Source organism: Peromyscus californicus, unplaced genomic scaffold (genome assembly GCF_007827085.1).
Source record: "Peromyscus californicus insignis strain IS unplaced genomic scaffold, ASM782708v3 Scaffold_23__1_contigs__length_62951481, whole genome shotgun sequence".
Lineage (NCBI taxonomy): Eukaryota > Metazoa > Chordata > Mammalia > Rodentia > Cricetidae > Peromyscus > Peromyscus californicus.
In genome coordinates, this window is record NW_026294534.1 from 5,228,506 (window position 1) to 5,255,835 (window position 27,330).

Sequence of the window (27,330 nt, forward strand, 5' to 3'; positions counted from 1 at the left end):
TCAGGGCTTGATATCCTTATTCTTTTCCAATATTATATATATTACAACTGCCGCATTGGGGTATTTTAATATTAATAGAAATATGGTGTTGGGTAATTTATATGTTAGCTGTTTTATCATGTCCAATGAAGGCATGATGAAGCCTGCTCCTTTTTAAATTATTTAATTTGGAAAGCTTAAGCCGGGCCTTGCCAAGCGAAAATCCCCGTGGCAGATTTTACACGCTATATTCTCGGAATCAGTACAGTGACATCAAAACCTCCAGAAGACTTTTGCTGTTGGGGCTGAACAAGCAAAGTTATCTCCATGTATCTCAGAATTCTGTGTAAAAGTAAGCATAGTACCAGTGGCCTTTTTGTGGACATGGGGGGAATTTCTACTCCATAGAACGCACACATATGTACACACACATGCACAAACACACTCACACTCATACATACAAGCACATGCACACACACACACACATGCACACACACTAACATTCACACACATGCACAGATATATATGCACACATACACACATATACACTCATACATACAAGCACACACACATGCAGAGATATACCCACATATACATGCACACACATACACACACACATACACTCACACATGCATGCACACACACTGACACTCACATACACATGCAGAGATACACATGCATACATACATGTACACACATACATGCACACACATACATACACACACAGACACATACACACACACATGCAGATATACACATGCAAATACAGACATATATACAGGCATTCACACACATGTATACACACACATATACACATGCTCTGCTGTATTGTCTGCCCTTCCATATCTTGGCCATCTTCTCTTATTCACATGTCAGTCTGTTACGTTAGTTAAATTGTTGGCTAGTCACAGCACAACTCAGGAAGAATGCACTGTCTACTGTCCCTCAGAAGCCGAAGTGGAAATTTAGGGAATGATGCACAAAAGAACCAGGGTTGGTTGGCAATGCTTGAGAAATCCAAGCTGTATAGCAATTCAACTCACACAGAACCCATGCAGAAAAAAAAGCAGAATATGGAATGTTTAGCAGACATGTAGTCCTTCATGTAACAGTTGAAGACTTTCAGTAATGTCTTTGAAAGGTTAAGTGCCATGAGTCGGGTTGAAATACACATTATAAAACACACGAGGAAACACATATTTTTAGCCTCAAAAAGTCAGTTAGTGAAAGTCAGATGGTACCAAATAAAATAAGTCATTATGAATTTTCTGCAGCTAAGAAGAATCAGACCTGTAATAAGTCTGTAATTTGAATGTATACAAGAAACAGAAGTGAGGAGCCACTGGATGCTGTCATCAATGTGACCCTTCAGTTGGTGGCAGAAGTCAAGATACATTTACAAGACACATAAGACAGAAGCCAAGGTGGCTACGAGATGGTCCAGCGCAGTCGTCCTCACACACAAAGAGCTGGCTCATCTCCAGTCTGTTCCTCAGAATCAGCCAGCAGAGTCCTGCAGCTGCCTCCTCAGCGCCTAAGCACCCGTGAACGCTCCCTCATCATAGGAGACTGCGCCCACTTGTCTGTGATAACGAAACCACTGGACAAGAGCAATACCACAGAGGAGGGTGTCAGGGCATCTCCAGGATGAGTATCCCACTGACACCTTACTGACTGTGCCTTGAGCTCATTGCCAACACAGTCCTGCCCAGAGTATGGGAACAAGCAGATCTCCATCTTACCCTAGTGCCTCCCAGCATAAAGATATGACCCAGGGCTACGTTGCTGAGAGAGTAAGCAAGGGTATCGTGTAGCGTGGCCAGGGAGGTCTTAAACCTCTCGACAGTATGCCACAAAATGTAGCACAAAGCTGATGCAACAAGGTTGCCTGAGAGGATAAGGGGCACTCAGTTGATGGGCTGTTTTCCTCTGACCATCTGCGCAGAGGTTAATAGGTAGAGAAAATAAATTATGGTCAAATACTGTAGAGTTGCCATCAGCGAAGATATACAGAGTCTGCAGGATGGAGTGTCCTCACAGCCACATAGACACAGCATGGCAGTCCCTGGGAACATGACTCAGTCTCCTTTCAAGGTGAGAGCAGCATACCCTTAGCCCCATCATTCCCAGCTGTTCACACCAGGAAGATCTCAGGTCAGGGATCATGAGGACTGAGGATCTCGAGGCTCACATTGTCCCCAGCACATTACTGTCCCCCATTTCTGTAACTGCTGAATTCCTCCTACTGACACCTGATGCTCATGAGTGTGTATATATTTTGTACTATAACTAAACTGTCTTGTAAAGTGTAAGCATCTTGAATCTCACCTAGTATTGCTAAAACATCTATGCATCCTCACCTGAGAACAGTGGGTAGGTGAACCCAAAAAGAGCTTGAAGTGTAGAGGTGAATTCAGGATTTGGGAATTGGGTAATACGAGTTACTAAGTTGTTGCAGGGAAAGCTGTCATCCCAAGGCCAACCAGGACAACTTGACAAAACCCTGACACATACTAAAATTTAAATGAAAGTGATTGGTGTGTAGCGTTTACCTGATATGTGAAAAGTCATAGGTTCAATCCCCAACACTGCAAAAAATAAATTATGTAACACATTCTTTATTGAAACTTTCCTGTAAGTTGGGCACTGCTTACTTCAGAGAGTCTGACAGAAACTGGGAAATATGGCTTCTGCATTTAACCATGGGTCATCTTTGTGGTGCACTGATTCATTTATTAGTATCTAATGCACTAAAGTATTTCCACAAATGATTTGCATGCTATTCAGTATCAGGGCTTTTGATGTAATGGACTAAATGAAGAACCCGCTGAAGCTGTAGCCTAGATTCTGCTCCTGGGCTGGGCAGGTAGCTCTGGGCCACAGCATGGAGGGAGACCTCAGAGGATGTGCCTTGTAGGAGAACATCACATCAAAACTGGATGGCATCATGGACAAAGAGATGATAGTCTCTGTGAGAGACAGTGATGGGACTGGAGGGCACAGAGGTGGTGTGTTCTGAAGATGAGAGCTACAGTCTCATCAATGGCCTTCCTGTTTGCATTTAAGAATGCATTCCACACCCAGGAATTAAGAAAGATGGCTCAGTGAGTAAAGGAACTTGCCATCCAAGACTGATGACTTGAGTTTGATCCCCAAGACCCCTCATGGTGGAAATAGTGGAAGGAGAAAACTTACTCCCGCTAGTTGCCTTCTGACCTAAACACACACACACACACACACACACACACACACACACACACACACACACACACACACCCCTACACACAGAGACACATATACACACACACACATACACACACACAGAGTAGCATGCTTGCCCCACTCCCCACAGCAAGAAATAAGAAATATATATACATACATACATACATACAAATATACACATATGTTTGTATACACACACACCTAATTATTCCAACTGTATTTTGTAGAAACCTGGAGGACTGGCACGGTTTGCCACAAAAGTAAACAGCAGCGGTGAATCAATAAGAGAAGGGCCATCCTGTCTTATAGGATGTGTTAGCACAGGGTTCCTAGAGACTGCCTAGAGAAGCCTAGGAGCAGCTGGTGCTGGAACTCAGTCGTATTTCCATGTGACGGCAACAGAAGCCAGCAGGAAATCAGATCAACCCAGGAAATGTGGACTCTAAAAACAGAAAGAGCATCTGAAAAGTAAGCCAATTATACATGATCTTTAGGGAAGCAGGAGGCTGTGAAGATGGAGGAAAAGAAGCCAGGTTTGTAAAAGCCAGTGCTATGTTGTCTTGAAAGGCAAAGGGAAACGCTGTGAGGATCCCCTTGGGGGCTGTGTTTCTGGGAGGAGCTGTTAGCCAGGCAGACATAGGCAAAGATAGAGAAAACTGCAAACCACATTCCTTCCGCAAGGGTAAAGACCAAACTAAACTTTTTGTGGTTTCTTTTGCTTATGGATGTAAATATTATTGAGTGGAAGATTAAAATAGGAAAAGATACTTTTTAAAAACTCTTCGAGCATTGAGTTACTGTGTGTGTACCTACATGAGTGTGCCGTGGTATGCATTTGGAGGTCAGGGGACAACGTGGAGCTGTGGATTTTCTTCTTCCACTGTGTGTATTCCTGGAATGGAACTCGGGTCTTCAGGCTTGGCCACAAGTGCCCTTACCTTGAGCCATGACTTTTAACCAAAGGAAGAACATGGCACATAGGTGCTGGTACCTTAAGACACCAGAGAGAAATCATATATTTGGGCCATTAGAGGGACAGAAAATGTCAACTTCCTAAACCTTTGATTTGTTTATAAATCTGGAAAAGGCTGTGTTTTCTCAAGGCAGGTATGGACTCAAGATCAGCCAGACATTCATTTAACAAAGTAAGCAGGCTGCTTTTGGACAATAATTAAATGAATGATTAATGAGCTAGGGGCACTGGCTGGCTTCACGCAAGGCTTTAGTCAATAAACATTTACCAAGCACCTACGTGTGTTGCACACAAAGCTTCCCGCAGAGGGCATGCCTAGCTCACTAGATGTGAAGCTTAAGTGACATGAAACCAGGCTGCATTTCTGTACCACATGACCCCCCACCCCCCACCCCCGCCCTCACCTCATGACCCCATCCCTTGGCCTTTCCTCAGAAACACATTCTCAATGGGCTTTCTTGTAAAACTATTTCTTTTAATTAGAGAGCCGACCTTTAATTATATTCCGACTCTTAATCGATTCAAATGTCATTCCAGCTAGCTCCCCAGATAATCGTTAATGTGTCTAAATTTCTCCTCACCTTTGCATTTAGCAGGCATGAGATTTGCTAGGGGCGTGCCAGAGGGGCTCTGGGCTTTCACCTCAAAGACAATTTCGTTCCTTGTTTATTTTCAAAAGACATAGTGCATTGAAATGTACCATGCTTATTGTAGAATGTTGGAAGAGTCTACCCAAATGCAAGGGATAAAGTTTTAAATGATGAATATTTGCATCACAGGGAGATGATCATCAAGTACTATGACATTCTTAGTACCCCAGTGCCTCCCATCAGAATATTTACAGAAATCATTAAATTCATATAACTTGTATACATATTGGGAGATGTAAGCAAGGGGCCAGCAAAGAAGACAACGAAATGGCCACTCCATGATTAGGGGAAGGTTTTTGTTTTGTTTGGGTTTTTGAGGTAGATTTTTTTTTTTCATTCTTCTCTCATATATTACATCCCAACGACAGTTACCCCTCCCTCCACTCTTCCCAGCCCCTCCTCCCCAAGATCCACTCCTTCTCTGTTTCCTTTCAAAAAAGACCAGGCCTCCCAGAGCTATTAACCAAACAGGGCATAACAAGCTACAGTAATGCCAGGCACATATTCTCACATCAAAGCGGGATGAGGCAACCCAGTAGGAGGAAAAGGGTCCCAAGAGCAAAGGAATCAGAGACATCCCTACTCCCACTGTTAGGAGCCCCACAAAAAGACCAAGCTACACACCCATAATGTATATGCAGAAGACCTAGCTCAGATGCATCCAGACTCTGTGATTGTCACTTTAATCTCTGTGAGCCCCTATGAGACTTGCTTACTTGATTCTGTGGGCAGTGTTCTCCTGGTGTCCTCAACCTAGGGGGAAGTTTTTAGTATGGATAAGAGAGAAAGAACAGTCAAGAGCATCTGGAAGGATCCAGGGCAGAGAGAACAGGAAGCAGACTGGACATGGCCAGGGCTATCTCTTGGTTGAAGAAAGAAGTGAGAGGACAGCAAAGACTAGCAAGAAAGAGAAGAGTAGATACCGTGGGATAGAGGGAGCAGGGGAGGAACTTAGCCATTGTATAGAGATCAAACCGGTATCTGGGTGAAGGAAACCTATGAGCTACAACAGCCTGGAAGCTAACACAGTGGAGGAGGAGGTGAGAAGGGCCAGGACACTAGTGTGGACTTTGAGATATATAACATGTGAGTGGAGGCTGAAGGAACCTGGAGGCCAGCATTGGCTTTGATATGCAACCATGCATATATGTCAATGGAGAGCCATATGTCCCTCTGCCAGAGGCGAGGGAAAGGACCCCTTTTTGGCAGACAGGAACTTGCTTCACAAGTTCCTAAGAAACGCCGGATTTTACTTAACTACTAGAAACCCATCTGTAGTCCAGCTTGAGCTGAGCCAAGACTGTCATTTCTGGACAGGTGTTCTTCCTAAGATCCAACAGGAGCCTATCTCTGATAGGTAACTCAAGGGTGAGGGTGTGGCCAGCCCCACATCAGAGAGTCCTCACCCTTTCCAGTTCCATTCACCATGCAGAACTGACTCTTGGCTTCAGTCCTGAACATTCTTCCTGCAGCCTCCTCCCTCTTAGCCTGGGGCTCTGGTACCTCAATAAGCCCTGAAATAAGATGCTATAACTCAATAGCTTCAAGTCAGGAGGGGTGAAGGTCAAGAGTGTCCTCATTTAGATATATTCTCCGTACATCTCCAGACCTGAAAGCTTCCTTCAATAACATGGTTTTTAATAATAGGCAGTTTTGTCATATAAATATCACTGCACATTATATGCAGATCTTTTTTACTGATGTTTTTATTATTATGCGCTATCTCATGGTACATACTTCCGGACTGCCATACTGGTTACCTTTCCTATCAATATGACTCTCCAGCTCCCACCTAGATAACTGAGCCATTTTGGATATGCCACTTTCTTGGCCTCCCACTCTCTTGGGCCCTGACTCCTCTCTTGGTCCCTGACCTCTTGGCCTCCCTACTCTCCCTTTTCCCTTCCCCATCTCCTCTCACAACTCACAGCTCAGGCTGCTGGCAAGGTCCACTCTGGACTCCTCCAGACCCCTCTCCTTCTTCTTATGCTGTCCCCCACTTCTATAATAAACCATCTCCATCCTGTAGTCCTGTCTGCCTTCCTTTTTATTTCCCTTTCATATAAGCACACCAGTGCTTCTCTTCTAACTTTCCTTCCTGTTTATAATGCAACTCTTTCAGAGGGCTCTGCCAGTTTTCATGTTCATCTTCTGCTAGGTAACTGTGCTCACATTGGCCCATACTGAGTTTTCTTCTTTGGTCTGGGCTATCATGTTGAAACCTCTGTCCTCACAGCCTGGAGGACCACCCTCCCTTTACCACTGTAGCAAACTGTCATCCTGTGGGTGTCTGGGGATGTCCTTGGGATGACTGACCATACATACTACTCACACCCAGCCCCTTGGAATCCCAGGGATGGTTTCTCCTCTTTTACATGCTTCACTGTGGTGTTTACCATGGCAACAAGGGCACACATAAATATTTATGGTCTCCCCAAGTAGGAACCATTGACCTAAGAAGGTTTGTAGAGGGAGCTATAAAACTCTGTCCCAATATAACTCAACTGTTATAAATTTTTAAACAGCCATAATAAAGGCTTTTAATTTTTATTGCCATGAAAAATTTGTAAGCATTAAATTCTCAAAGCACATTTTAATCATAATAAAAGTTCAGTGCATGGCTCCTTAATGAATAAGTGGGCCACCCAACTCTATTACCAGCTGTATTATCTGCCAAAAGTCTAGAATCCAAAAGAAAATTACGTGCTTCTAATTTTCTCTCTGCATAAATAATGGAAGCCATGGGCAGTGATTGCTAGAAATGAGAGATGCGAGAACCTGCTGCCTTGAGACCTCAGAGATCACTGTACAGCAGGGAGCAGCTTAGTCCTGCCTCAACTTGATATGTCATGTGTTGTTGACTCCTGTGAAAGGCCTTACCCTTTCTGAATAGTGGATGAGGGAGAAGAAAAAGAGATTGGGGGAGGGAATGGGAAGAGAAGAGGGAAAGGAAACTGTGGTTGGTATGTAAAATAAACTTTAAAAAATTAATTTTAAAAAAAGATTACTGTAGAATGAACTCCCCAACCTGTTCACTGGGCAGAGCTGATTGCTGGCTTGGGTACTGAATTTTCTGACTGCAGCCTCATCCCTCATAGCCTAGGGTTCTGGCATCTCAGCCGAGCCCTGGAATAAGATGTCCCAATTCAAAGGTCATGAGATAGGAAGGTAAGGGATGTCCTCATTTGGTCCTTTCTATGTCTAAAACCTTCACCATGAGAGACTGCTTTTTCAAAAAAAAAAAAAGTTTATTTTATTTTCATTCATATGTGAATGAAACACACACACACACACACACACACACACACACACACACACACACACACACACACACTAGTATGTATGTGTCTGGCAAATAAAGGAGAAAAGTTTTTCCTATGCCCTAGACTGGAGTTGCAGGCAATTGGGAGCTACCTAATGTGGGTGCTGGGCACCAAACTTGGGGTCTCTGGAGAAGCAGCCAATGCTCTTAACCCCTGAGCCATCTCTCCACCCCCTTAAGTCTTTAGCATGAAGATTTGCTTTCTGAGCGACCCTCATGAAGTACTGTTTCTAAAACTTCCCATTTCAACAACATAAAAACAAACAACAAACAAACACATGTAACAGCAAGTCAAGAAGAGCAGGGCTTTTCGCAGAAGAGACCAGCTCTGTGGGTCCCAGCTGCTTCGCGTGACCTTTGCACTTAGCACCCCTGTTCTCCGATTACTTCTGACTCTGTATTTTTAGAAGGATTTGCTTGTCTTCTTTTGAAAAGAGTTTCCTGCCTTTGGCTTGATACTTTTGAAGGCTTAGCAAACCTTTGAAGTTTGTCCTTCAAATTATAAGGCAAAACTGGGGAAAATATTTTACCTCAAAGATATGGGTGTATATTTACAAAATAGCAAATATCCTGTAACATTAGTGAAAACACAACTATGATTGTTATCATGAAAGTGCTTTGACAGATATTTGTGAAAGAAGTGCAAATGGCCACCGGTACCCTAAGAAGTAGGTGTAGGTGGAATATTCTGTCTCACCAGCCAGCTCCCAAATGACCACACAGAGACTTATTACTAATTATAAATGCTCAGTCAATAGCTTAGGCTTGTTAGTAACTAGCTCTTACAACTAAAATTAACCCATATTTCTTATCTAAGTTCAACCACATGTCTTAGTACCTTTCTTTAACACATTGACTCTGCCTTTCTTCACCCTCCCATCCTGTCCACAAGTCTTGCCTACCCTCTATCTGCCTAGCTATTGGCCAGTCAGCTCTTTATTAAACTAATGAGAGCAACACCTGTTCACAGTGTACAAAAAGATTATTCCACAACATTTCCCCCTTCTTGTCAAATTAAAAAGTAAGGTTCTAACTTTAATACAGTATAACTATATACAATAAAAATAGTTATCAAGTAAGAATTACAGTATTCAGTCCATTTGTATTTGGCAAATTTAGAGAAAATCCTTTATTATCTATCTTTGTGAGTCTAAAGTTTTATACCTAATTTACCTTTTATCATAAATAGGATAACTTTAAGTCTAATTATTTAATCTTTAATCAAAAGACCCCAGAAGGGTGTAATATTATCTAACAACAGGGACATCTGGTTGCATGGATAGTCACACACAGTTCTTCTGTAATGTTGGAACATCCATCTTTGACCTACAGGCCTAGTATATCTGACAGACATTTCTGAGAAATAGGAAATTTTGAAGGACTGTCCTACCTTGTCTTGGCAAAGTTTGGTAGTTGCTTTCTTTTGTATCCTGCTGTACCAGTTTGGACAATAACTGTCAGAAATCAAGGCTAAGGCAGTTTCTTTGCCCAGTGGATGGCTTCTGCCACAAAGAAAGTCAGCTCCATACAGAGTTTCTTTGACGCCCATCATCTTCTTTTGAAGTACATTGGTCCTGTCAGGAGCAGATGTGTCTCACTGTCATGAAAAGCCTCAGGTTATTAAATCTTAAATGCCATTTTTTGTGTGTCTTTGAAGTGTTTGAAGACCATCTATCTATCTACTTATATTTGTTTAATGTTGAAGACATACCTAATATGACTACAAGTTTGATTATTACAAATGACTAACTACTAACCTGTATTTCTTAATTATTCACTACATTTTTAAATGAGCTGCATAAGCACAATACCCCAAACAAAAATAGAAGCATACATGCAATGTAACAAAAATAACTTTAAATTTGTATCAATAAACTGAAATCCATACCAGTGCAAAATATTTTGATATTAATAGTTGCTTTTTGGTTTAAAATAGATTCAATTATCTACCCTTTTATCTCATAGTTTCTATATTATATCCCCCTTTTTCCTTCAGAAATAGATCATTGAATCTAACTTCTTTGTTTAGCTTTTTTTCTGACCATGACCAAAAACAATGTATAACCCCTGCCCCCACAATGATGACAAACATCCATAACTCATCTCTTGGGAATGTGGGCATTGTTTTCTCTAGACTGCTCCCTCTTGTTAAGGGGTGCTGTCAACCTTGGGAAACACTGAGAAAATCAGGATAATGGTCAAGTCTTGGCTGGAATAGTCTCTGAGTCTGGACCATGTCAGCCAGCAGCCTTGAAAGCTGTTCTGGTTGCAGAACTCAGGAAACTGCAACAGAGACATTCTGAGATGTATCACCTAGGCCATTTGTTTTCATTGGTGTCTGGTCTGCTTGTTCTGAAAACACATAAACTTTTTAAAGGTAACGTACATATCTGTATTAACACAAGTATAGAGTGTGCATGTCAGTCAGTCAGACAGACACAAGTCAGTCAAAGATGATTTTTTCTGTGTTTGAGCAGGAATGAAAATACATGTCACAAGTCTTGTAGTTTTTATGTCTGTAGCCAGGATTTTCAGGGGTCTCCCCTGATCAAACCTGATTTTCTTCAGTGCTGAATGAATCCACACTCTTGGGAACAAATGCATAACCTCTTCTCTAAAGCAACACATCTTTTGACTTCCATTTTGAAGTCAAGACAGTTTTAAAATATATAGGTTGGTCTAATCCTGCAGCTTCCATAATTCAGTGTCTCTCAGCAGCTATCACTCCTTCATCAGCAATCAAAAAATTTAAAGTCAATATAACACCACACAGGATCCCAGTATATTTTTCCATCTTTACATAGCTTTTTCCCTTTATATTACTTTACTCTTTCTTTAAGACTTTATTCTTTTTAAACTATTTTTTATGATTGTCTATGCCCTTTCTCCTTTCTTTCTTCAGCCTGTATACATTTTTTAAACACACTCTAACCTGTTTAGAGGTGTCTTTCATCTGGATCTGTATTTATTGAGCATCTGTTGTGTTCTTTGATTGCATGAGATGAATCTTAAACTGTTATGTTAGCCGTAGGCCTGGCTCAGCTTAGTGCATGGTGCTAGTGCATGGTGGCTGTTGGCTGGCTCCATCCTGCAGGCCAGCTGCTGGGAGTACATCTCTGTAGCATGGCTGGCATGATACTGTGAGACTAGGAAGCCATGTTTAGCTCCATTTTTGTGTTTGGAACCTTTTGTTAAGCTTTTTCAGTTTTATGTGGATATACATGGCTAGACTTTGGGTCCCATTTGTAGGTGGAATAGTCTGTCCTGCCAGCCAGCTCCCAAATAACCACACAGAGACTTATTTTCAATTATAAATGCTCAGTCAATAGCTTAGGCTTGTTACTAACTAGCTCTTACAACTTAAATTAACCCACATTTCTTATCTATGCTCTACACTTGGTGGTTCTTTAACATGGAATGTTCATCTTGCTTCTCCCTGCATCTCCTGGTGACTCTGCCCCTCTTCATCCTTCCCACACTTCCTGTCCACAAGTCCTGCCTAACCTCTACCTGCCTAGTTATTGGCCATTGTGCCCTTTATTAAACCAATGAGAACAACACATATTCACAGTGTACAAAAATATTGTTTCACAACAAGTAGGTTTTCCCACAGTTAAAGCCAAGCCTGGTGTTGCCATCAGAAGACCTTTATTCCCAGCACTCAGGAGATAGAGTCAAGAAGAGCTCTGTGAGTTGGAGGCCCACATGATCTGCATAGTGAGTTCCAGACTGGCCAGAGTTACATGATAGACCTTGTGTCTACCCCCTCCCCAAAAAAGAGGGAGAAAGAAGAGAAGTAGAAGGAAGGAAGGAAAAAAGAAGGAAGGAAGTAAGGGAGGAAAGAAGAAAGGAAGATAAAGAATTAGTAAACACTAGAGAATAATAGTCACTCTGAGAATACTATGGCAGAGCAAGGTGTGTGTAAGGACAGTGTGGATGGAATGGAGATAAGCAATTCTAAGAAGGATGGAATTCAAATGGCTCAGGATGACTCTTGTAGACATTCTGGTTGGGATAGGAGATACAGAGGAGTCTGCAGGAAGCAGGAGTGTTTGAGGGGCAATGAAGATCCCTCTGTGGCTGGAATGGAACCAGAGTGTAGCCAGAAGTTTCTCCGATCCCACCCAGCCCCGCGGTCCTGCAGCTGCTTCTAAAATAATCACTCAGAGGCTTAATATTATTTACAAACTGTATGGTCTATGGCAGGCCTCTTGCTAGCTAGCTCTTATATCTTAAATTAACCCATTTCTATTAATCTATGTTTTGCCACATGTTCCATGGCTTTACCCATCTGCTGGCATCTTGTTTCTCCTTTGGTGGCAGCTGGCATCTCTCCTGCCTCTCCTTTCTTCTTCCTGTCTCTCCCCTGGATTTCCTGCCTGCCTCTAAGCTGCCTTGCCACAGGCCAAAGCAGCTTATTTATTAACCAATAGGGACAACATATATTCACAGCGTACAGAAAGACATCCCCCAGCACCAGAGAAACCATGGAATGAAGTCATGGGATAGTTCATGAAGTGTTCACACTGAAGTCTGAAGCAAACACCCTGGGCAACTGAATAATGTTGGACTGCAGACATGATGATAATTCTGCTGGTGGAAACCTTTTATTTGGGGTCAAAGAATGAAGTACAAGACTATGGTTTATAAGGGTGATGAACTGAATACTCGTGTATAAGAACAGGAGGCTATAATGACTTTTGTATGGAAGTGTAATGGGATTGCATTAGTGTCTAGTGCCATGGGAAGGGAAGGGCTTGTGGTTTAGATGTTAAGTTGAAAGTGGGAACGTGACACTATAAGTCTACTGTGTTCTGGTTACTTTCACTAAGGGCCTATATCCAGTACATGTGCTCACATGATGTCTGTATACACTAAATGAAACAAGAAACATTGAAAGCCTGGTGTTTAACTCTGAGTAGGGAGACCATATGTTTTTTTTTTTATTTTTACTGTTTCTGGTGATTAATTTGATAATTTAAAAATCAGTGTCTAAGCCAGGCAATGGTGGTACATGCCTTTAATCCCAGCACTTGGACGGCAGAGGCAGGTGGATCTCTGAGTTTTTTTGGGTTTTTTTGTTGCTTTTTTTTTTTTTTTTTTTTTTTGGTTTTTCGAGACAGGGTTTCTCTGTGTAGCTTTGCGCCTTTCCTGGAACTCACTTGGTAGTCCAGGCTGGCCTCGAACTCACAGAGATCCACCTGGCTCTGCCTTCCGAGTGCTGGGATTAAAGGCGTGCGCCACCACCGCCCAGCCGGATCTATGAGTTTTTAAAGCCAGCTTGGTCTGCAGAATGAGTTCTGGGACAGCCGGAGCTACACAGAGAATCAGTGTCTTGAAAAAAAAAAAGAAAATCAATTTCTATAAAAGCATTGTTTTCTTTTTAAAAATAGATTGATTTTTGCTTAAGTGAGGAGTCCAGAAGAGGACCGCAGATCCCTTGGAGCTGAAACTTCAGGTGGTTGTCAGCCACCCTGTGGGGATCTGGGGACCAATCTCCAGTCAGAACTCTGTAACTGCAGAAACTGCTCTTAGAGGCTGAGACATCTTGACAGGCTCTAATGACAAATTTTTGAAGTGATCCATTTCGAAGTTTTCTTCAAAGCACTTGGTATCCTAACCTGGATGATTCTCAGGATTCTGAGGAGCCCCATCCTTTTGAACAATCAGTGGAGCTTCATTCACAGAACTATTTTTAAATTTCCATTGAGACTTCAATGGCGTTCTCGATGAAGCTTGTCACTAGTTGGTTCTATATCTGGTGCCTTTGGTCCTGAGACAACAATCCCATCACCCTGTGCTCAGTGACATCTAGATTTTTCTCCTACATTATCTGAGGAGTGTTTCAAAGTTTGCACTTTACATTCTGGTCTGTGATCTATTATGAATGATTTTTTTGTGTGTGTGGAGAAAGATGTGTCTGTTACAACTTTGTACTAAGGAAGCTGAGACAAGTTGCCCCTAGGAAGAGACCTTTATTGGGAGAGATACTATCAAGACTGTAGGTGGCCATGGTGGGGCCTGAAGGGAAAAGGATCCTTCAGTTCCAGAGAGTGGAGCAAGGTTTTGACAGGGTTTTTAGGAGGGGTAAGCTCCACAAGTGTGCCCTAGCCTGTGTTCGAGACTGCTCACAGTAAGGTAGGGAGAGGACAGGCCTGGCTCACAGCTGCAAGGGGTGTGAGCAGAAGGTCCTGACAGCGGCATGCTCACAGAAGCTCTCTGCAGCCAAGGGAAAGGCCATAGGATGGTGCAGCGTGACCTGGGGGAAGGAGCAGGAGCTGGAGAGAGTCTGTGATCCCGTTCTTTTGTACACTGGCCTGCAGTTTCCTCAGCACTAATGTTGACAGCACTCTCTAAGATCATGCAGCCTTCCTTTCTTTTGTGAGGACTCCGTATTTATGCAGGTCTGTCTCGGACCTGTATTCTGGTGTATTGATCTGTTCGTACATTTTTCAGCAATATCACACATCTCAATTGTATCTCCTGATGGTAAGTCTTGTGGTTGGATGAAGTCAGCCCTCCGGCACGGTTCTACTCCAATTAGTGTTGGATATTTAGGTTTCTTTCCAACCCTGTAAAACTTTGTCATCAGCTTCAATTGTTGTCTGCCAAATAATTTTCTGGGGTTCCAACTGGGATTTTATGGATTCTGCAAGACGAGTTTGGAACAACTGTCGTCTTGGCATTTTTACCCATCGCCATGGGCTATTTCCCCAACTGTGCGTTGGAGCGACTTTCTTGGGAGTCTTCCATCTCTTCTTGTCCCATAAGCGGTTTTTACGTTCATAATCTAACTAATTATTACCCTGGGGATCTAACAGCAACAGTAGCATGTTTTTATTTTCAACCCCTGTATTTGCAGGATAGAGAAATGAAGAAAAGTTGTTTTCATATGGACCTTCCATCCTGAGACCCAGACATTCACTCAGGAGGGCAGGCTCTTTTTTGTTTTGGTTTTGGAACTTTCTCTATGTAAAAGTTCATTTCAATAGTGGGAAATGCTTCTCCTTTTACAGGCTGTATACCTCTCATCTCCATTTCATGTCATATTCTGTTAGCTAAGGCATCGCGTGGAATTTTGGGAATGAACAATGGGAAGGGACACCTTGTCTAGTGCCTGATGTTACTGGGAACTTTCTACTTTCTTACCATTAATTATGGTGTCAGCTGTCAGGTACTCTTTGTCAAACCGAACAAGTCACACTCTATACCTACTTCCTGGTTTTCCACAAACAGATGTTGGAAGCTTCATCAATCCACTGATATGAGCATATGCTTTTTAGCTTTTGGCCTGTTAGTGTGAGATATTGCATTATTGATTTTCAAATGCTGAACCTCTGGCCAGGTTAAGACAAAGACACAAATTATTTTTTAAGAGTTTTTTTTTTTTAATTTTGCAATACAATTCAGTTCTACATATCAGCCACGGATTCCCTTGTTCTCCCCCCTCCCGCCCCCCTCACCTTCCCCCCGGCCCCCTCCCATTCCCATCTCCTCCAGGGCAAAGCCTTCCCCACAGACTGAGATCAACCTGGTAGACTCAGTCCAGGTAGGTCCAGTCCCCTCCTCCCAGGCTGAGCCAAGCAATCCTGCATAGGCCCCAGGTTTCAAACAGCCAACTCATGCAATGAGCACAGGACCCGGTCCCACTGCCTGGATGCCTCCCAAACAGATCAAGCCAATCAACTGTCTCACCCATTCAGAGGGCCTGATCCAGTTGGTGACCCCTCAGCCATTGGTTCATAGTTCATGTGTTTCCATTCATTTGGCTATTTGTCCCTGTGCTTTATCCAACCTTGGTCTCAACAATTCTTGCTCATATAAACCCTCCTCATTCTCATTGATTGGACTCCCAGAGATCCACCCAGGGCCTAGTCATGGATCTCTGCATCCAGATCCCTCAGTAGTTGGATGAGGTTTCTAGCACAACAATTAAGGTGTTTGGCCATCCTATCACCAGAGTAGGTCAGTTCGGGCTGTCTCTCGACCATTGCCGGCAGTCTGTTGTGTGGGTATCTTTGTGGATTTCTGTGGGCCTCTCTAGCACTTTGCTTCTTCCTATTCTCATGTGGTCTTCATTTACCATGGTCTCCTATTCCTTGTTCTCCCTCTCTGTTGTTGATCCAGCTGGGATCTCCTACTCCCCCAAGCTCTCTTTCCCTCGACCCTCGCCCTTCACTACCCCCACTCATGTCCAGGCTGTTCATGTAGATCTCATTCCATTTCTCTGTCATTGGGCGATCCCCGTGTCTTTCTTGGGGTCCCGTTTTCCAGGTAGCCTCCCTGGTGATGTGAGTAGCAGACAAGTCATCTTTGTTCCACATCTAGTATCCTGCTATGAGTGAGTACATACCATGTTTGTCTTTCTGAGTCTGGGTTACCTCACTCAGGATGATTTTTTCTAGATACATCCATTTGTCTGCAAACCTCATGATGTCATTGTTTTTCTCTGCTGAGTAGTATTCCATTGTGTATATGTACCACATTTTGTTTATCCATTCTTCAGTTGAAGGGCATCTAGGTTGTTTCCATGTTCTGGCTATCACAAACAATGCTGATATGAACATAGCTGAACAAGTGCTCTTATGGTGTGGTTGAGCATTCCTAGGGTATATGCCCAAGAGTGGTATAGCTGGATCTTGGGGGAGATGGATTCCCAATTTTCTAAGAAAGAGCCATATTGATCTCCAAAGTGGTTGTACAAGCTTGCATTCCCACCAGCAGTGGAGGAGAGTTCCCCTAGCTCCACATCCTCTCCAGCATAAGGTGTCTTCAGTGTTTTTGATCTTGGCCATTCTGACAGGCGTGAGGTGGTATCTCAGAGTTGTTTTGATTTGCATTTCCCTGATGATTAGTGATGTTGAGCAATTCCTTAAATGTCTTTCAGCCATTTGAGTTTCCTCTGTTGAGAATTCTCTGTTTAGTTCTATAGCCCATTTTTTTAAGAGATTTTTGTATGTGTATGTTTGTGTGCCTACATGAGTTTATGTGAACCAAGATATGCCTGGTTCTCCCAGGCCTGGGCCTCCCTCTTAAAAGCAAATGTAGCAGGGCCCTACCAACAGCTGACTGAAGCCCTGCTTGGTGGTGGTGTATGATTACTTTTATGTATTGTTTCATCAGTTTGCTCATGTTCTGTTGCAGATTTGACCCCTGTATTCATGAGAACCTGTTGCTTTCAGCCTTCATTTATCTTAGACATTGAGTAATGCTGGACTAAGAAAATACGTGGCAGTTTTTCATCTGCTTCAGTACTCTGAAAGAGCTCGCAGAGAATGGACACACTTTCTTCCTAAAGGATTTATGAAATTCACCATGAATCAAACACACCTTCATGACTGGGTTAGGAATTATTACCAGGTTTAGGTTTGGCCTTTGTCTTCGTGAGTCTGGGGCAGTCTGCCCTTCAGGGAACTAGTTTATTCATATCAGCTATAAACATGGACATATGCTGTTCATAATGTCTTTTTTTTATTCCCCATGTCTATGGATCTTTAAAGGGGCATTAATTGGTATCTTTTAGGGGTTAGAGAGATGCTCCAGGAGTGGAGAACACTTACCTTTCTGGCAGAGGATCCTGGTTGGTTTCCAGCACATACATCAGTGGCTCACAGCCACCTGTAACTCCAGTCCCAGGGAATCCAACACCACTTTGGACTCCAAGGGGGAGTTGCCTCCCACGATGCACATAAACATAAGAAGGCACATACATAGATGCTTAAGAAAAAAAATCTTACTAAATAATTTTTATTATTTTCTTCATCTGGCCAGAGCTCGACCAATTCTATAGACTTGAGTCTCTTTCATAAAGATACTGATCTTCATCTTGGAGGCTCTAGCTTTACAAGCTAATCACTCCAAAGTGCCCCAGCTCTTAATATTACCACTTTTGGGTTAGGTTGTAATATATGAATTCAGAAAGGGGGCCATAAACATTTAGTCCATTGTGCAGAAACAGGATAGCATCTTAGTTTCCTACAGTCATAAAGTCTACATAGCATGGAGTTAAAGAACAAATAGTTCTTTTTCATACATCTAGAAGTCTCCAGTCAAGGGACTCTTCCAGCTCCTGAGAGAACCAGGCATGCCTTGGCTCTTAATAATGTTGGTCCAAGCTATGCTTCTGTCTTTCCGGCTCTGTGTCCCCCAAGGCTTCTCTCTCCATCCAGATGCCTCTCTTATTAAGGACACTGGGCATCTTAAAATAATGCCCCATACTACTTGAGGTCACTTCCTCTAAACTAGCATTGTCTCCAATGACCATATTCCCAAACGAGGGACTTGAGGTTAGAGGTTCAAAATGTCATTCTGAGGGGGCATGAGATTAAACTCATAACAGGGATGAAGCATTCTGGTGCTAGCCTTTCAATTTTCAGTAGATTTGTAATTATTTAAAAATGAGAAGTTACCAAAAAGTTTAATCACGTAGAAAGAAGTGGCATTTTATCATTACAATTCCATTACATGACTTTTATTAAGCTTTCAATATTAATGTGACAAAGAATTATTACTAAGTAAAACCATGCACAAACACAGTTGTTGAGATTAAATTGTTACATAGCACAAGCCAATAAAATGTTTATTGGTCCATATGTCATCTGGCATGAACTAAAAAGAATCTCATTTAGAGGAAATGATATATGTGAGTCCCAACTCTAATACATCAAGAACAAAATTTAGGGCAAATTGGAAATTAAATGGCTTTCCAGCTTCAATAAATAGAGAATAAATGTGCCCAAGGCCTCCAGCAGCATCTGCCAAGCATTCAGCTGCACACTTGACTTGAAGAGTCCCTGTTGGTTCTACACATATAAAATATATCACCTTCACTTCCCTAATTATAAAAAGCAACCATGGTGTGGTTGATTTATTTTTCTGAAAGAAATGCTAAGATTTGCTTTATACTTTATGTTGTACAAATAAACTTGTTTGTTGGTCTGGGGGTTCGGCTCACTAGTAGAGTTCTAACTTTGTAGGTAGAATGGCCTGGGCTGGATGTCCATGCTGCAGGGTATTTTGGAGCTTGTGGTGGTTAATTTCAAAGGTCAGACTCTGGAATGACCTGAGCAGGGATTCTCAGTGCAGTACTGTGGGGTGGGGGGGAGTTTATAGGTTGCCCCACAGGTTGTCTGCATGGAATTTTCTTCAGTGGGTTTTTGGAGGTGGGAAGACTCACCCTAAATGTGGGTAGCACTATCCTAGGGGCTTGTTCCTGGACTGAACAAAAAGGGAAGTATCTGAGTACATGCACTCCTTGCTGTCTTCTGACTAGATGTGATGTACCCAGCAGTGTCAAACTCCTGAGTCCCTATCATGATGAACTGTCACCCAGAACTGAAAACTGCAGTAAACTCTTTCTCCTGTAAATCGCTTGAGTCGGAGTACTTTGTCATTCCAACAGGAAGAGAAAGTCAGACAAAGCTAGGAGTCTTTGTCCCGGAGGTTCTTCCCAAGAGAGATGGAGTACAGCAAGCGCTCTCAGAATAAGAAATGCAGTATCTGTTGTCGGGTGCAGGATGTGATGTGTGAGGCCGTTCCACACATAGGAGCTTTCATGCATACAGTCACACACATACAACACACATACATGTGAACACACAAATATAAACATGCACACACATCTTTATGGCTCAGACCATTATACTATTACCACATGTTTCTCTTTCATGAAGAAAAAGTGTGTTTACCTTCTCTTCCCACTTTCAATTCCCTTTACACATACCTGGTTTCTAATCCATATTTTTGTCTCTTCATGTACATGATATATTTGGGATTCAATTGCATTATTTTTTTTAAGTTTAATAACTTATCCACTCCATTTTGTTCTGTTCCTATCCTTATGAGTACGGGACCATCCAATGGACCCACCAGGAGCCACGCCCTTAAAGAAAACTGGCTCTCCTTCCTTAAGAAGTCAACCAGTGTCCATAGTTCCTCAGCTGCAGGTGGGGGCTACGGACCCTTCCGTGCTGGGATGCTGACTGGCTTGATCCTGTGCAGAAAACAGAGCTGCTGTGAGCTCACGGGTGCAGCAGCTCGGTCATGCCCAGCAGGTACTGTTCTGCTCTATCTAGTCTCCCCTCCTCTGGCTCCTTCAATCCTCCTGCGCCATCTCCCTCAGTGGTCATTGAGCACTGGGGTCAGGCGTGATGCATTTGTCCTGTCGGAACAGGACTCAGCCTCCAGTCATTGATTCTCTGGCCTTCATTCAACATCCACAGCACAGAGAAACGTCTCTGATGAGGACTGAGAGCTACGCTAATCCCAACTCTAGACTGTCCTGCCTCTGGCTCTACAGCAACTGCTGGAGCTGCCTGGAGACCCCATGTTTTTAAAATAAAGGATAACATTCAGTTGTTTTGAAACACTTAACATTTATGAAATGTGTAGGAACTCTTGGGACTATTCTTTGTTATATTGAAAACTAAATCCAGGCTGTCATTGGTTTTTGTTGTTGTTGTTATTGTTGTTGTTGTGATTTGTTTCTTTTACTCTTTGGCTCTTTGGGGGCCCGCCACCCAACTCCCAAATAAATACACACAGAGACTTATTACTACTTATGAATGCCTGACTTAGCTTGACTTATTTCTACCCAGCTTTTCTTAACTTAAATTATCCCGTCAACCTTTTGCCTGTGGGCTTTTATCTTTCTATATACCTTTTTTTCCTTCTCACTTCATGGCTCCCTGTGTACCTGGGTGACTGGCCCCTGAAGTCCTTTTCTCCTTCTCTTGCTCTCCAATCTTCTCTTGCCAGATTTTTCCTTCTATTTATTCTCTCTGGCGGACAGCCCTGCCTATCATCTCCCCTGCCTTGCTATTGGGGATTCAGCTCTTTATTAGACCAGTCAGGTGTTTTAGACAGGCACAGTAACACAGCTTCACAGAGTCAAACATATGCAGCACATCTTTGCATCATTAAACAAATGTTTCACAGCATAAATGAACATAACACATCTTCAACTAATATTCCACAACACCAGGCTCCACTAGTCTTTTTCTCTTTGAAAATTTTAATTTAATATTGTCAACTCCCCATTTCTTTTTCCTTGTAATAAACAATTGTTCTTATAATCAAATGCATACTCTGGCACCCTACAAACTTAGTGTCATATTTGATGTTGGCTTCTTGGTTCCACACAGAAAGGCTCAGATGAGTATCCGAGGAAACCATGTAACAAACACATCTACACCTCTCATGTTCATATCCAGAGCTGAAAGCTGGATCCACCTCTAAGAAGTAAAAAATGAAATGTTAAACAGAACGTCTTAAAGTATATCAAGTGCATGCATTGGAAGATTGTATATATAGTCAAATTTTAAATGGTAACATCAAGAATTGTATTTTTGGTGAACAGAATCCCTTGTTCATTTTCATTTCACAAAACTAAGCTGATTTGCTATTTCTGAGTATCTCGAACATTTTTAATAGAAGCACAACTCCTTACAAAGCTGTGGATTCATGGAGGATTCCCATTGCATATGCTACAGGTTAGACCTTACGATGGTAATAAATATCTTCTGACATTTTCAAGAAAATTCCTCCATTTTTCAGCTAATTGGCGCCTTTGTTCTGACGGGACCCACCATCACTTGAAAGTTTATATTCACTCCTGGGTCAGCCCAGTGGATAATAAAAAAGGAAAGCCATGACTATTCACTCACTACTGCTGTTTATGTTAACTTCAGAGAACAGTTGAACCAGGAAACTGGTCATAAAATCAGCTCCTCAGGGAGGGGAGGATGCTTTTGTTTAGGCCCCAGTGGAACAGGCCAGTCTGACTCTGGACTGTGTCAGGCATTTGAAGAACATCAGCAGACCTACCTTCTCACAGCCTGTGTATTTCAGTGAAAAAAAAAAACTGGGTCTTTCAAGGAGTTTATAATTTGAGGCAGGTGAGGAGGCAAAGCTAGACATACTGTTCTGGCCAGTTCTATGTCAACTTGACACCAGCAAGAGTCACTAGAGAGGAGGGATCCTCAACTGAGAAGATTCCTCCACAAGACCAGGGTGTAGACAAGCCTGTATGACATTTTTCTTAATTAGTGATTGATAGGGGAAGCAAGCCCATTGTGGGTGGTGCCATCCCTGGGCTGGTGGTTCTGGGTTCTATAAGAAAGAAGGCTCAGGAAGCCATGAGAAGCAAGTCAGTGAGCAGCACCCCTCCATGATGTCTGCATCAGCTCCTGCCTCCAGATTCCTGCCCTGTTTGAGTTCCTCTCCTGACTTCCTTCCGTGATGAACAGCGATGTGGAAGTGTGAGCCAAATAAACCCTTTCCTCCCCAATATGCCTTTGATTGCGGTGTTTCCTTGTAAGCAATGGCAGCCCTAACTCAGACACTGACCATCAACGCTATTTCATTCTGAAGCCTATTGTCTAATTCTCTGTGAAAGATTAGACTATTCTTTCACCAGTCAACCTCGTAGACAGAGAGCAATTGATCTATGAGAAAGTAAACATCCTAAACTTGGTCTTAGTTTCTTTTCCTGTCTCAGTGGGAAAAGACCCAAGTAAAAGCAACCCAAGGGAGGAAGGGCATGTCCCAGGCCACAGCTCTGTGTCACAGGCCATCACGGTTCATCCTGGGTCACTCCACTTTCAGGGTTTCCTCAGCATCTAACTGAGAACCAGAATTCCTCCCAACAATTTTAACTAGGAATATTGACTATGAGTAGCTATTAGCTATTGAAAGGGAATAAACTACCAGCACTGAACAGGAGAACACTGACAAGGACAGAAATAGATGCCAGGAACAGATCCTCCTCCTGGGGCAGAGGGACAGAGGCCCGAGCCACGGCATGGGAGGAATGATGGTTAGCTATGGCTGCTAAACACTTGGGTCTCCCTGGTGAATACAGAGCAGTGGGGACCATTGTTGTGAGTAGTTTTCAAGGGTCAAAGGAAACCTTCCACTCTGTCAGGATAAACATTGGGGGACAGGTAAACACAGCAGTGCCATGATGGTTTAGTTCTCAGAAGCTCCAAGATCTATAATAGTGTATCTCAAGAGGTCAACCCTTGACAATCACGGGTTGTGCTTCTTGCTAGAAAACAGTCTTTTGCAAAATCAAAACCAAGCAGGAGCTGTCAGCACAGACACCAAGCCATTGCAATATGAGGACAATACCCAGCGGATACCTGTGGAGGACAAAGACTGATAGAGTAGACTTCAGGATGATCAGACCAAGCTCAGCTTGCTCGATGAGACCTCCAGTGTAGACTTCCTTGTGGCTTGGGCACTTCAAGAACAGAACAGCAACTACCCCCAGAGAGCAGGGCTCCGCAGCCACTCACTGAATAAGGTTTGGGTTTAAGGAGGAACTCAGGAGACACATTAGTGCCAGTGCAGGGGCTATGGTGTTACAAGACTCTGTGGGACATTTTGCAACCTGGAGTCTCCACAAATTATTTAATGTATTTCTCATTTTTTAAAAAAAAGTATCGTGGTTTTCTCTCTAATCCTTCAGCAATGTTCATTATTTTTGTTTGTTTTCATACAGGCTGGAGCCAACGTCCTTCTGCAAGATGTGAACGGAAATATCCCATTAGATTATGCCGTCGAAGGGACAGAATCTAGCGCTATCCTGCTGGCCTACTTGGATGAAAACGGTAGCCCAAAGCTTCCTTTAAAAAAAAAAAAAAACTCTGCAGAAAGAAATACATTGGCAGAACTGTAAACGTGTATCATTCTTAGGAAAGGGCACACATTGTTTCAGACGTGAGGCAGTTTTCCACCTTTGCTTATTTTATATATATAATAATATATATATATATATATATAAATTGGCAAGCACCTGGAGGAGGGAACAGTGAAGGAGATCCAAACAGATGCCTGGGGTCCGTAATTGGTGGGACTGGGTTTGTAATTATGAACTCTTCTCCCTGGGGATAGGAAGGGAAGTGAGCCACACAATTGAATTCTGAGCTAATGAGAGCAAGGTCACCTTGAGTGGATCTTCCAGGGCCAGGCGATCCTTGCAGGAATTGCAAGCCCGTTCAGTGAAGACAAGGGCAGCATGTGCACATCCCAGAATTCACAGTGGCGCTCAGAAGCCAAAGCACCATGAGAAGAAAGCCTAGGATCAAAGAGAGGGCTGGCCTGATGAAATGGGGCTGAGCCTTGGTGTATCCCTCACAAGCACATTAATGACACAGCCCCAGCCTGAACCAGTGAGTCAGCTCAGCGTGGGCTGAGTGGGAACCCCTGCTGCACCTGGTGATAAGGAAGGCTTGGAAGGGCAAATCCTGTCCCTCCTCTTCCTTGAAGATTAAATATAAATAACAACCCAGGCATTCCAACCCCTTCGATGACCAGAAACAATGTTCTGGAATATTCGGAGCCTCTGGAAGCTGAGGGTGCTCCTCTCTCTTCTTTGGAGAAGCGCTTATCTCATTGCCATCACATCTGCCTCCTCCACCTCATTTGTCTCCAAAGGTTTATTTTGAGGATGCATAGAATAATAATTAGTGCTTAGCAACCCTGATTTCTTCATGAGAACTAGTCTCATTAATTTAGAAAGCAAGGTGGGCGTGATTGCTCCCCCCCACCACCACCAAGCTAAAGGCCACCAAGGCAAGGTTAGGGCAAAAGCAGGCTTGCGGAGAGGCATGCAGCATCTTGAACTGCCCACTCAGAATCTGTGGGGCACAGCATTCAGTAGCCCTCCCTCCAGACGCCCAAGATTCCCACACAGGATAACTCCCCTGCTGGCTTCAGGTCCCATGGGCTGTAACTCTCTGGAGAAAAGTTCATTCATTCTACCAGGAACAAAACTCCAGGTGATTTGGATTTCCTAGCGGGCAGTTCAGAACTCCAACCTCTGAAGTGCTTCCCAGGCAGGACAGAGTTCAGGGTTTGTACGAGAAATTCGGGGGAACCTGAGGTTAACATCTTTGTACTACTGAAAAGTGGTCCAAGAACTCTTTATGTCACATGTTCTGATCACCAACATAGTAATGGTGACCAAAGTAACTCAGTAAACTGGCCTGTGCTGGTTCCCCAGACATGGGGACCTCCACGCCCAACCACTTGGACATGTTAACTTTGTACAGCATTTTGTGTGTGCATGGCACCCCCAAAAGTGTGGTTTCATGACTCACCTAAAAAATGGCTGCAGAAACAAGACAAGAACAATGGTAATATCAATGGGCATGCCAACATGGAAGGGGAAAATTCACAGGATACCCCTGAGCAAAGAACCACAGGCAGTTGATGACTGCTGGGCAGAGAGTTAACTCCCCCAGGGAGGAGCCCCATTATTGGTTGTGCAACACAGAGTGCTGAGCCTTGAAACCACAGACACACAAACAACAGAAACAGACTCAGCAGGTTGTGTGTGTGTATGAGTACACACACACACACACACATACATACATACATACATACATATATGCACACATACATATATATATAACAATGCCAATCAAATCGAGGCTGTCAACTTGTGAGTGGGAAGCACTGGAGGGATTTAAATGAGAGGGGGAAGGGAGTTTTTAACATTTCAGTATGTACCCCCGCCACACACACACACACACACACACACACACACACACACACACACACACACACACAATAAAAGCTGGTTTAAGGAAATCAGTCATGGGCGCTGAAGAGATGACTCCACAGTGAAGGGCACGCGCTGCTTTTACAGAGGCCTGAACTGGATTCCCAGCACACATGCTGGCGCACCACCATTTGTAAATCTAGTCCCCGGGGGGTCGGATGCCCTTTTCTGGCCTCTGTGGGCACTGCATACATGTGGTGCATATACACACATGCAGGCAGATGCAAATCACCCACACATACATAAAAAGTGGGTGAATTTTTAAAAAGATAAATCACAGGCTGGGGGTAAGCCAAGCGTGGTGGTGGAGCACAGCTGTCATCTGTCACTTGCTTGTGAGGACAGGAGCACTGGGACACTGGGTCACCCCTGGGCATATGAAACCCTTTCTCTAAAATAAATTAACAAATGAAACAAATAAGGAAATACAGAAGAATTAAGTCAAATAAAACTCTAAAGTTGAAGGAACCGAGCTGTCTCGCTCAGCCAGGGAACCCTTTCTCGTGGTTATCTTATCCGCTCTTGATCCCTCCTGAGGCCACAAGACAAACCTCGGTATCTCCACCTGCAAATGTGTCAGCATCACTGACAAGCTTCCAACCCACCAAGGCATCGTGTTTATTAGAAAAGCTCGGTTTCTGCAAAATCAATATTTTTCCATTGTGTGTAAAAACCAAACCCAACCCAACCAAAGCAACTCTCTTCTTGTGGGAGGTGGATGAAAACCTTGGAGAGGAGAAAGCAGAGACAGTCCCTGGCTCTGCTACAGGGAAAAGCTGTCACCATGACGGCGGCTGTCACGATCAGTTTGCAAGAGGCAGGCTAGCTGGGACGAACTCACTTTAATATCCCTTTAGTTTTTAATTCTGTTTTCCACTAGTCACTGCTGCTGCTGTGGCCTGGCCCCTCCTGCCTGCCCTCCGCTGCCCTCCTGCACAGCTGCTGCTGTCCCTGTCAGAATCCCTCCTGCTTATCGGTGTCACCTCCCCTGTCCCTGGTAAACACTGTCTAACTCCATTTATTCCTGGCCCCCTCATTGGTGCGCTGCGAGAGTTATCTGCCGTGACAGCTGGGACCGATGCCATCAGAAATTTCTAATAGTCCAGGGTGACATTTTTGCTATTATTTGTCTTGTCACCACACTATTCTTTGCAGGTGCTTGCAATCGTGGGGTGCTCCCGGCTCTGCAAAATCCTGTTCCAAATCAGATACTTATCATCCTGTCAGGTCGGAGCACAGGGGGCAGAGGGGGCAGGAGACATCGTGAACAAGTTGATTACATAGAAAGTCTCGGTTGCAAGTTCTAATTGTACCATCACCACGGACTTACACTGTAAACCTGGCCGCAGCAATTAACCTCGGCTCAGTGCCTTAGGTTCCAGGGCTGTGAAATGAGACCCACGCTGGGGCTGATTGAGCATCTGATGAATACGTCGTCTCTGCACAAGGCAAAACAGCTGGGCATGCAAGGAAAGCAATCAGTTCTGAAATGAGCCTCTGGGGGAAGGAAGAGCCCAGGGGAGAGAGAGCTCAAGGTGGCCAGGACAGAAAACAGGCATGAAAAACATTGCATTTGTGTGTGTGGGTATGTGTGTGTGTGTGTGTGTGTGTGTGTGTG

The 27,330-nt window shown here is 43.4% G+C and overlaps 1 protein-coding gene across 1 annotated transcript in view; it reads left to right on the plus strand.

The window, feature by feature from the left end:
* Positions 1–27,330, plus strand: part of Myo16 (myosin XVI) — a 394,847-nt gene that overhangs the window by 86,822 nt on the left and 280,695 nt on the right. The window contains 1 exon segment of the mRNA XM_052751634.1: positions 23,649–23,757. Within this exon segment, the coding sequence (XP_052607594.1) occupies positions 23,649–23,757 (109 nt within the window).